We start from the raw sequence: 12,505 nt of genomic DNA on the forward strand, positions 1-12,505 counted from the left end.
GGTTTATTAGATCTTTTTATATATTCTTTTTCCTAATCTAATCTAATTTTTTAAAATAATGAGGTGAAAAGTAGAGGGGAGAAAAAGATTGTTGAGAATATATCAAAAAGCCTCACTTTCTAAAATATATTATTCAGCTGATATGTTTTGTTTACTGTTCATTCTGTGTTTTTCTGTGTTTTAATTTGTTAAAAGACTCTGGGCAGTAAGAGAAATGTGGCCTCTTTTACTGAATTGCTCCATCTTCATCAAGAGGATTTTCCTGATGTATTGGGAGAACTTGCTTTGCCTGGGAGATGTGGCTTATATGCAAGCAGGAGTCTCTAGAGCAGAGGCTTCTAGAGACAAAGCAGTGTGAGGCAGAGAAAACACAAAGCCTAAAGAGCAGCAGGGACAGGAAACTAACTGACGTAAAAGCCAGCCCTCAGAGGTGCCGCTTTCCCTGGAGAACCAGAGGGACTGGGTTGAATTTGTTGAAACTCTATTCCTCTAAAAGTTGTTGACTTGAAGAGCAAGCTTGAAAGAAGTAATTCATCCTTCAAGTAGACTGGAAGAGAATTCTTATTTTAATCTCTTAGATTTTTTTTTTCCATTTTAATATCTTTTTCTGTAGAGATCAAAGCACTTGCAGTGATTTTTTTTCAGGCTTTTTGTTTTAAACTATAAGATGGAAATACAAGTGGTTCTACTTCAAGTTTGGGTCAGCTCAAGATTCCACTTGGTATGAAGGCATATATTTCATCCCTCTTATATTTCCCCTGTTTTTAATCAATAGCTAAGCCATAATTATCCATCATGTTTGACCTCAAATAACCAATAGGCTTGATTCTCTGACATCCTCTCCTAGCTGTCCTATGCTTCATGCATCGCTCAGGTTTTCACTTCTCCTTGGTCTCAAGAGCATACGTCATGAAAGTTTTTTTAAGCATCTTTGTGTTTTTTTTTCTATTATATTATTCTTTTGTAGTTCTTGTTTTTATTAATGTTTTTCCACAGAAGATAGTAAAGTGATGCCAGAGGTTCTTGCAGCTGTCTATGGTTTTCATAATCATGTTTCTTACTCCATAATATAATGGGAGAATATAACAATACTTCAAAGACATTTGCTTATTGAATTTCACACCTATATGAGGCTGAATCTTCTACATCTATGATACAAGGAAGATATATTTTATTCTCTCATAGCTCTGAACTTCTCAAACATGTCCTCAGTAAAGGACTTGATATGATCCAAGCATGAAAACATTCATACAAATAGTGATCACAATTTTCCCTTGTGTGAAGGAGGAAATTTTTTGGTAATGCTTAGTTAACACCTCTAGCCAGAGGGTTTTTCCAAGGCATTTCACAGTGATGGCTATATGATTTGATCACGTTAATTTTTTCACTATTAAATCCAAGCTTTCTAGTAATTTTTACTAGACATTGAAAACATAGAGATCTGGAATAAACTGCTGATTTTTAGCTGTTGTCTTATGGAAGATTATTTTTTGCCTGCAGGGACTGAATAGTGGATGTTTTTGAGTCATAGCTCTTGAGAACTGTAATGGTCTGGTGTATGTCTATAAGTGCTGCAGTCAGTACCAAGGAATTCAACTGCTAAAGCTGTCACTGTATGAGGTTACTGACAGTGCCATGTTATGGTATCTTCCTTTATCTTCCACCAGATTTTCTGATTGCAGTCTTTAGGACTTAGCAGTTCTTGTCCTGGTGCATGTAGCTTTCCAGGATAACCGTGGGTTGGAGAGAACAAAGTGATCTGCTCAATTCTACAGGCAAAGAAGTTTTAAACCTGGAAGAATGGCTTTACGTGCTGATTTGAGGGAGCATAAAAACCCATCAGTTAAAATTAGTTTTCGTCTAAAATTAGCCAAAGTAGCAGTCATCTTCCATCACAGAATTTTGTGAAAGTCCCTTTTGGATTGCTTGTGCACTTCAGTGCAACCCCATGGTTTTGGGTTTATTGTTGAGCTGGTAATACAGCTCCGTTATTACTGTAAAGAAATCAAGTGAAATCTGTAACAATATTTGCTGTTGAGTGGTACTTAGCTGCTGACCATCTTTTTTTTTTTTTTTTTTTTTTTTTTTTTTCCCTTTTAGGTATCAGCACATTAATAGCAAACAATGTTTATGATGCAGCATACCCACTTCATGATGTATGTATATTCTATTAAAATCTAGTTCTATGATAATATTACTCAATAGTGTATATGCCTTAATGTTTATTACCTTTGAAAATGAAAATGTATTTTAACATTTTGGATTGTGACTCTGGTATGAAAAATCATACATAAATACATTTCTAATAGTAACCTACAAGTCAAATCAAAAAGTGGGAACAATTGACAAATATTTTATTCAGTTTATCTATATTTACATTGATAATTACATCATTTTCATTTTCTAGGGTGAATATGAAGACCAAAATGGTGAAATGAATGAAAGAAAGGTAAAGTACATTGCAAAATTAATTTCATATTAGGTCAAGTGTGAAATGATGTACTAAATTCTATCAGAAAGCATTAGTTCAACTGAGAAAATGCTTTTACATCTTTGTTACGCTACTTGTTGTACTTCAGCATATCAAATTTTGTTTCAAAACTTTTTATGAAGCCTATCAGTAATTCACTGAATTTAATTTGATGTTTATATCTTGAAATGCTTCAGATTTCCCTCCTGTGTATAGAGAAAAGCTTTTTTTAATATTTAGCCATTTCTCTTGTTCTAAGAGAATGTGGAAGGATGTATTTTAAAAACAAGATTAAAAAATATATTTTTATAAAATTTTATATAAATTATATATGTGTGTATGCATAAATATATATAGAACCTTTTTCTTTACAAATAAATAGAAAATAGATTTTTAGAAGATGTGTGTAATAAAATGCTCTATTGAATGTACTATACAATTATGTTTTATTTTAGTAGATATTCTTATTCTAGCAGATATTCATCTATTACATCACTTGGTTATAGAACAGAAATAATCAAAAAAAGTCAAGTCAACAAAACTTTTTTTTTCTCTCTCTCTTCCTGGCAGGTTGAAAAAACTAAATCCAGTCTGATTGTTTTTAATGATTATGCTCACTAGAAATGAGCAAAATAATTTGAATAGTATCCACTAAGCTCTATTCCAGATTGTTCTTTGGTGTTTATTCACTTTTTTCTTTGGTATACCAATAATAAGATAGGAAATGAAGAAGGAAAATTGCTGGGAGAAAAAGGAGGAGGGAGAGAAGGGTAGATTCAAGAAAAAGATAACGTTTTAAAGCCTGAAGTATTTAATATATTATCTAGTATTTAGGTATTACACCTTGCTAAGTGCATGATGGAGAAATAAAAAAATATCTTTTATTTGCCAAAACACTCAGCATAGTTCTCACAAGTGTAATCGCTGCATGTGATGAATACTTTTGCATTTGAAATGGAGTCTTGAGTTCATAGGCATAGGTTCATATAGGCAAATTTGATTTTTCCAAATCTAGGTCAGTAAAAATTTGAGAAACACAATCTCCTTTGTAGTTTTTGTTAAATAGTATTAACATTCAGGCACCAGGTATCTTCATGTGCTTAATTTGGTATATGAACCCTGGATAATCAAAAACCAGGAAAAAAAAATGGACAGTTGTTTGTATACTTAGCTCTATTGTTTAAAAAATATTTGTTTATAAAGATTGTCTGCACTTGTAGAGTTTTCTCTGGACAAGCGATTATTGGGTTATGGTAAGGGACTCTGAAAGTCAGCTATAGAGTTTGTTGACTCACAAGACTAGCACAACTTTCAGAGAGAAGAAATTAAAATGAACATTAGTCAATGTCAAAAAAAGAAAAGGTAATGTGAGAAAGGGGGCAAGATCTATAGTATCTGGAAAAATATTCACCCTACTAGCTACCTTCTTTTTATCCTGCCTATTAGGTTTTGTTATGAAGTGTTAAATATTAAAAAAAAAAAAAAGGTTATTTCTGGAAATACTCCATTGATTATTCACATATGTCTTTGCTGCCTAGCCATAGAATCTGTAGTAGTTCTATGCATAACATCATCTGTTTTTTATCTGAGTCTAATAGTCTCAGTGTTTAATTTCCTGAAAAGCTCTGATCAGATTTAAAGGAAAGGGGAACATATTTGAGATTTTTTCCCCTGCCCCTTTTTATTTTCTCCAGTTTAGTTTATATGTGTCTTCTATTTCAATTGACTGTTTGTCTGTTTTGCACGTCCAAGGACTGATGAACTGAACCTGATGAGGGTACTTATTGCCATTAAGGCAGCCCAAATGATGAAGGTTCATGTACCAGCTCATAATATAAAAGGTAAATCCTTATCAACCCTCTTCAGGATTTCCTTGGAGGAAGTGCTTACAAAACAATAAACATCCTATAAGAATTAAAAATAGGCATTCAGTGAAACACCCTGTTTTTCTAAGACCCTTGATGAGAGGAAAGGAATCTCTGCGATTACAGAGAAACCTTTTAAGAAAAGTACAGCACAACAGCATGGTAGAAAATTGCCATGAGGACAAACACTGACTTCCATCTTTTTTAAGCTTCTAGCTCATTGACAACCTTTAAGTTTGGGAAATACACTGTTGTCATATATTACGGCACAATCCCTTCAATATTACAAACAGATTGGAAAGTATTGTTATAATTTTACAGAAAGTTCTGCTTTTAAGTGAAGATGATAAAGTCCCATAAATTATATTACTAAACTGTTCCTAGAATTCCTTTCATATTAATAAAAATCTGGAAAGGATGCACATTCCAGGGTAAGATTAATCTTGTAAAACTACCATATTGAAACTGAGGTTTAGTACTATTGTGGAATACATATGAATGGAAAACATCCATGCCACAAACTCAACGTTAGTGTTACAGATTTTATTATCAGAATAACCAATCTGTGATTCCATAGTTTGGTATAATGCTATAAATATACTGTCTTAAATTTTAGAATGCTTTTTTTTTTTTACTGCTCTTTAAAATAAATTCTATAGCTATATTCAAAGCAATTTTTAATCAGTCCTAATAATTTTAATAGTTTTAAACTTTCTTGTTTTGTGTATATCATTAAATGTGTTTATTAGCAGGATTGTTTATGGAAATGAAACAATTTTGATGTAATTCTGTGGGAGAATGGCAAGGAGTGATTTTGAATGGGGAACCTCAAGTATTTGTGTGAGCATACGAAGATGGCAGCTGGGGCAATCCTCTTCATCTCCTCTTGAAAACAAAGAAAATCAAACACAGCCTCACCATTTCTTTCCACAAGTAGAAAGAATTTTGCAAAACTGTGCTCTATAAGAGCAATATTCTCTGAGCTGAGATTCCATACTCCTGGAATCTCATTGCTAAATTACCAATTGCTTTAGCAGTGTAGGTTTATGCCTTAATCTAAGAACTACTCCCTAATCTAAGACAGATCTTTAAGCAGTGTGCACTGGCATTACTCCAGTCACTTAAATGGTTGCAAGCAATTTTCCATATTCTGAGCGGTAATACTTATGTGAGCACTTGTTTTCAGGGTCCAGGTTTTAACTGCTCCATTGAAATTTATGGAGGTCTTTCACATAGCATCTGTGGGAGGAGACACTACAAACACTAGAAAAACAAGTTTGGAAAATCTCAAAAAGGCAGACCAGGCTTGCAGTACATTTCAGGAAGGGAAATGGGAGCATAAATTCAATACTTAAAAATTTCCATAGTTTTTGTGCTTTTATAATACCAAAGGTACTTTTTATAATACCAAAGGTATTTGTGCTTTTGCACAATGCACACTGCAAGATGGTGCAGGAATGCTGCTAATTATCAAAAAAGGACCAACTGACAGTTGCATTATTGATAATTAATTGCAAAAAATAAATGTACTTTGTTATTGACATTGTTTCCAGCTCTTCTATACTTATATAACTCTACCGTGCAATGATACATTATTGACCAAACCAGGTCACCCAAAATAACCCTTAGAGATTCAGTTTTACGTATAGCCTTAAGGAATGTGCAGTCTAACCTGGAACTAATCTGATGAATTCCATATATTACTTGGCAAAAAATCTGCATTCTGACTTTTAAGATTATTGACTTTTAAGTTTATTTAAGTGTTGTGTAGTATTTTTGCTTCTGTATTCAAAAAGAAAAAAAAATTTAAACAAATCTTAATTTACATTACATCTTTGCAGAATGTAGTCTGTGTGTACTGAGCTTGTCCGTTGGGACACAAACAATATTTCACAAGTAAACTTTCTATCAGGACACAATTTCATCACTTCTTTAGTTGCACAAGGAGTTAATAAGTGCCTCATTTTAAAGCAGCTGTCTATACCTCGTATTTTATTCTTTCTTGATGGGCTCCCTGTGCTTATCTTTTTTGCAAATAGATGCACAAAACTTGACACTCATTTTTTAACTCATGCCATAAATTCATAAAGACTTATTTGTGATTTTATTTTCAATTCAACATTTTTAAAATTACTTATTCATACACTCCATACTTCAAGAAGATGTTTTTAAAGAGCATGTGTTTCTTAGACTGTCTACAGTAATGTCTCCATGAAGGGTCACAGTTAACATAAAACTGTGAAAGCAATACCAATGATTCAAATGGTTCCATAGGAAATCTTACTTATTTACATGGAGCTACCTTGATTTTTATCTTTGAAGGTAAAAGGCACTGTACAGTTCTCTAGCTCAGTTTAGTCTTTCTGAAGTTTCCTCGCAGCTTTCTTTGCTCTTCAGTAACTTCAGAAAACCAGTTTGATTCTTCATTGCTGAATATCTTTTCTAAATCATTAATAATTAGATACACGGTTATAAAATGTATTGCTATCACATTAAACATTTTGTCAAATAATTAAGTAATTTCTATTCAAATGCTGCCTTTTCTTTCAAGACATTGTGATGTCTGTTATATTATAACTACTAGTTTTCTTAACAGCCTTCTGTAAAGGCCTTGTCAAAGTCTTTTTTTTTTTTTTAAGTTCAACAAAATTGTCATATAACAGGAACAAAACAGGGAGTGAGAAAGATAATAGAGTTGAGTCCATTTGCTACTGCAGACAATATGCCACAGATCCTGACATATATCTTTTTTTATCCTTGCCTCTCTGTTTTGTGGTGTCTTGATTCTGCGCACCTTAAGACGTTTCTGGGGAATTTGACTCTTCTTTTGTGGTGGCTGCTCTCTGTGGCAGAGTTTACAGTCTCATGGTGAACATGCAGTCTTGTTCCATGAGTAGGGTGAAAGAGTGTTTTGTGTGGAATCTACTGGGTGTAGTAGCCTAAGGTGCTAAGGAGGAAAGCAGAGGAGGAAAGTGTGGTTTTGCCACACTTACTACATTTTAAAATGTTACTCATTCAACACTCATAATTTACTTAAAGTCTGAAACTGCACCCTGACAAGCAACAGTACTGACAAGCATTTGCAAATTTGTATTTAAATACGGAAAAGTACTTATTTTAGAACATATGAAAAACATACGAACATACATGTTTGTAGAACAGATGGGAACAGCGGTTTCAAGTTTTCATTTTCTTTTTTTTTTAATGTAGTTGCTGTATCAAGAATGGGCAAGATATGGAGTATTTTACAAGTTTCAGCCTATTGACCTAATCAGGTAACATGTACATAAAATGCTTGTGAACTCAGTTCTTAGCTGATTCAGATTAATAAAATGCTTTTAATTGGTTGAAAGGGTGAAATTTGATGAGAACATGGAAAATAAAATTCCTTACTGCTTTTCTGTTACTCTAATGAAGGTTTATTGCAAGAAAGATAAACTAAACTATTAATAATGTGTCTTTATTCTTATATTGTGCTTATTGCTGTAAAAATGCCATAGTTCAGATTAAAAAAACATACTTAATTCACTTCTAAAAAGAGTTGTCCATGAGTGCATTTCGTTTCATGATCATTGAAAGACTGGTAAACAATCAGGGCCTGGTGTTCTCAGCTTGGTGTAAAAGTATATGGCAGTTTTGAAATTGATGTGATTTTTTTTTCTTCTTGTTTACAAATATTTTATTCATCTAAACAAGCAGCTTATAGAGTGTTTTTGATATCTTTTGAATTTTACTGTTTGTGTGACATTTCATTGAAAAGTTGAATTCTTATAAAAACAAAAATATTGCTCATTTTGAAGGAATTTCTGCAATATCTCTACCATAAAAAATTATTTTGTGTACTCTAAATGTTGAATAATCAACAGGAAATATCACATAGTCACAGAATGATTAAGGCTGGAAGGTACCTCTGGAGATCGTCTAGCCCAATCCCCATGCACAAGCAAGGTTACCTAGAGCACAGGATTACCTCCAGCCGGGTTTTGAATATCTCCAAGATATTCAAAGGAGACTCCACAACCTCTTTAGGCAGACTCTTCCAGTGCTCTGTCATCACTCTCATAGTCAAGAACTTTTTCTTCAAATTCAGCAAGAACTTCCTGTGTTTCAGTTTGTTACTGTGGACTCTTGTCACTGGGCACCACTGAAAATAGTCTGGCCCCATCCTCTTAACACCCATCCTTTATATACATATATATACATTGTTAAGATCTCTTCAACGGCCTTTTCTTCTTTAGGCTAAAGCCTAAAGTCTCTCTAAAGCCAGCTCTCTCAGCCTTTGCTCGTAGGACAGATGCTCCAGTCACCTTACCATCTTTGTAGCCTTATGCTGGACTTTCTCCAGTAGTTCCATGTCGCTCTTGTACTGGGGAGCCCAGAACTGGGTGCAGTACTGCAGGTGTGGCCTAACCAGGGCTGATTACTTTCAAAGCTCCAAGTATCTGTATACATCTATGTTACCATTAAAGCTTAATGGTGGGAAACATAGAGATCGTAGATATTAAGATTATGATTACCATAGCTCTTTTTGCAGTAGTAAGTGAAAAAGTTTATTAGCCAAAGTAGTATTTATAGTATACAGCATGTAAATTAAAACTTGGGAGATTTTGGTACTCAACTGTCTGTCTAAGATATACACATGTCTAAAATATTCCTTCCTATTTTTAACAATGCAGAAAATTGTTTCAAATCCATGTGTAATGAATTCGGGCACTTCATTCCAGTATGCCCGTTTTGAACCAAAATCAAAGAAAAGAGTTTCTTCTTTTCAGTGCTGCTGTCTCAAACTGTAGCAGCCTGTAGCTTTCTCTGCCTGTCTGCTTGGAAAGTAATGGCAGAGCTATGATATTCTCCTGTTTGATTGGCTGGACTCTGGATATTTTTGCATTTACTTTCAGTGTTTTGGAGCCTATGTAGTGAGTGTATTGTTCAATATAAGTAATCAGGTTCCTCTGAGGGGTCCCTCTATTATTACAGGGAACTAACCTAATCAAATATCAAATCTTTATTTATTCTCAAATGAGCAGAGATCTTGTATGGTACTTCAATTAGCTTTTCTCTTCTGACAATTTGACTCATTTGAGAAAATGCCTTTCAAATGGAGAATAAGCATTGTCCAAGTTTACTCACTGATTCTTTTATTACCCCTTCACTGAGTGTCAGTAGGGTCTCATCTTCGTGTCTCATCTTGGGTGTTTTCTTTCTCTGAGGGAGGAGGGCGCTTGCTTTCTTTGGGGCTTCAGCCCCCAAAAATTTTTAGTGTGTTTGGTGTCACGCTTTCCCCCCTGGCCTGGTGAATTACTTTAGCATGAGGGTATCCCGATGCAAAGGATCCTGGACAGCCTATCCTTTTGTCAAGTGAATAATGGCAGTAAAATACACTTTGTTGTGGTATATAACAACATGACTCAATTCCCATGCAGAAATCTCGGCGTATGATGAAATTATTCTCTGAGCATCTTTAGAAGGCACATCTCCTACATTCTCAAAGATACTGAGGCTATTTTCAAAGAATTATTTATTAGGAACAAAAGAGAACACAACCTTAAGCTTGGGAAAGTACAGTGATTGGACATACCTGGAATAAGTAGAAAAATGTCTGTAAGCCCTATCAGTAACTCTGGCAATACTTCATCTAGCTCCCTTCCAAAATTTTGCTGAGAATGTGCCCAAGGCAATGATATGAGCATATCTTTTCATTACATCCTTCTTGTGCTTTGAATCCAAGCTCCTTTTAATGGTTCCAAGAAACTCTGGAATGAAGATTCATTCTCACCATGGACTATGTTCACCTAAAGCAGGTTAGCAATTCATATTTTTTTAAGAATTAGGTACAAAATAGGACAGTGCTATCTCAGTGTCCATTTGGGCTTGATGGTGTCCTTTGTGCCACCTTTGACAGAAGAGTTCTTCCTGGAAGGAGACAGGTGGGAGTGGGACCCTGGAGAATTTTGGCTGTTGAGAAAAGAGCACTTTTCTTTGACATTATGTTTTTTTTTTTTTTTCCTCTTTCTAGGAGGAAACACTTATGATGCCAATTTACTCATGCACAAACTTGCATAAGTAAATGTCATGTCTCTTGTTAAAGGGACTATGCATTAGATGAATTCAAGTACTAGGACAGAGCTTCTCATATGCAGTAGTAGGGAGTTCCCCCACCACCCCAGTACTTCTTGTTGCTGCAATCAGCCTGTGTCCTTTGCAGAGCAAAGGCTTTCTACGTATGTCAAACAAATTACTGAAGGACTTGTAATGAATTATTTTGCTGAGTGCAGGCCTGTGACTAGTGTGGGTTAATTTACATAGAACTTACAGTCTTTACCACTCCTGGAGAAAGTGGTTCTCCCTCTGTCTGTTTTGGCAAGAATTTGGTCTTATTTATTGGTGTTTATATGAGAAAGGAAATTTAAACTAGTAGGCTTGTATTGCAATGGAGAAGAAAACCAGGTCCCTGCTTTCTTATAAACATTGTTCCTAGGCTGTAGAACATTGGTCTGAGCAATAAGATTCATATTACCATTAGGAATCCTCATTCCTTTGGTGGGAGTTTCAAAACCTAGACCCAGCAAGTGATTGAGCATCTACATCAGGACTTAGCAAATCCAAGGCTCTGAAGTCTGTCTAGCTTCCTAGTGAAAACCTCTTGGATCATGCAGTTTTGTAGGTAGCTAGAGCGGTGTTCTATATCTATGTGCACTTTTGGAATTCTCTTCAGTGTAGTTTGATAGGAAATAGAAACCTGTTCTTTTAAAGTGGAGAAATAAAAGCCATTGTTGAGGCATGATATTTGGAAACAAAAAAAGTCCTTTGTGTTCTTTCCAAGAATATTTGTGGGCATCCAAAGATGTGTATAGTCGTGAATTGGTGGGGAAGAGGAGTAAGACAGAAAACTGCTGCATTTGCATAGCTGCTACTGTGACCATCTAGAGCATCAGATGATACTAAAGCAAGTTGCAGCTTTGCTTACCTTTCTTGTAAAACTGCTGGAGCCCTGACCAGGAGTCAAGACCAAGCCCTGTCATCTGGTCTAAAGATATGATCCAGAATGAAGTTTTTTTTTTTTTTTTTTTTTTTTTGTAGGAGGCACTTTGCTCTCTCTGTAGAAGTCACACTAAATTGGACCATAACTCTGGCTGATCCCGTACCCTGTCTCCTACAGTGAAAAAAAATGAAATGACAAGGAAAGAGTTAAGAACTGGACTCTATGTATCACTCTCATAAAGAAGGTTTCTGTCAGCACAGAGAGCAGAAAAATGAACAATTTAAATGCAATTTTTGACCAGGTGGCTACTGTTGTTGCGTATTAGTATCTCAATGGAATAATTGCAGTTGAAGTGCTCAACAATAATGAAATGGAAAGTGTTGCATGTATTTAATTATACTTACAGTATTCATTTGAATTTGTTTTGTTTGTAAACTGTGTGTTTGTTTGACCCATCCATGTCCTGTTATGTCACAGCCTCAGAACTCTTAAGTTTAATTTTTAATTAAGAGAGTCATGAAACTTTCTTTTTTATTATTTCAAAACTGTAAGAGGCAAGGCTTAAGAACTGCTATTTCAAGTTATGCAATAATGCTGTAATAAATAAAGAATTTCTTCTCTTTTATAGGAAGTCATGCAGTTGCTTATTAGCCACTACTACCGTCTTTCTGACAGTAGTATTGCTTATGGTGCCACCTGAAGCAAATAGATGAAATGAGCTCAGAAGTTGCAGTGAGGCTTATTATGAAAAAAAATCAAAGTAGTAATTAAATTGAAAAGGTTAGTTATGAAAAGAAGTCTATGCCTGAACTTCTATGTAACTCTGATAACCTGGATATAGTAGAATGTGGTACAAATTATCTGTTAGGAACAGAGAAGGTTAGGAAAGTGACCTCACACCTGTTCACAGTAAAGGCTTCAAACAATCTGTCATTTTCAAGAGAGAAGACAAGCTGAAAAAGAAAGTAATAATGTATGTTAAAAAACAAAAAGACTGGAGAATGTCCATGCCATGCTGCAGAAAATGCTGATAATATATTAAATAGATTACTGATTATTTATAGAGTTGATTATGAGAGAAAATGTTATGTGCATAAGTGGATTACTTTGTTATTCCATACACAGAGCTTCACTTGGTGGGCTGAATATATTTCTGCAGTTAAACTCTGCTCTCTTGACCACAGACAA

At 34.7% G+C, this 12,505-nt stretch overlaps 1 protein-coding gene across 1 annotated transcript in view; it reads left to right on the top strand.

Annotated features, from left to right (window-relative positions):
- The window catches only part of ANO2 (anoctamin 2), a 169,200-nt gene that overhangs the window by 50,348 nt on the left and 106,347 nt on the right, over positions 1-12,505 (top strand). Inside the window, exons 8-10 of the mRNA XM_088537398.1 lie at positions 2,101-2,156; positions 2,408-2,449; positions 7,546-7,610. Coding sequence (XP_088393524.1) covers positions 2,101-2,156; positions 2,408-2,449; positions 7,546-7,610 — 163 coding nt within the window. The remainder of the gene's footprint in view (positions 1-2,100; positions 2,157-2,407; positions 2,450-7,545; positions 7,611-12,505) is intronic.

This window comes from Tinamus guttatus, unplaced genomic scaffold (genome assembly GCF_059628265.1).
Source record: "Tinamus guttatus ecotype Peru unplaced genomic scaffold, ASM5962826v1 Tinamus_guttatus_pri_ptg000753l, whole genome shotgun sequence".
Taxonomy (NCBI): domain Eukaryota; kingdom Metazoa; phylum Chordata; class Aves; order Tinamiformes; family Tinamidae; genus Tinamus; species Tinamus guttatus.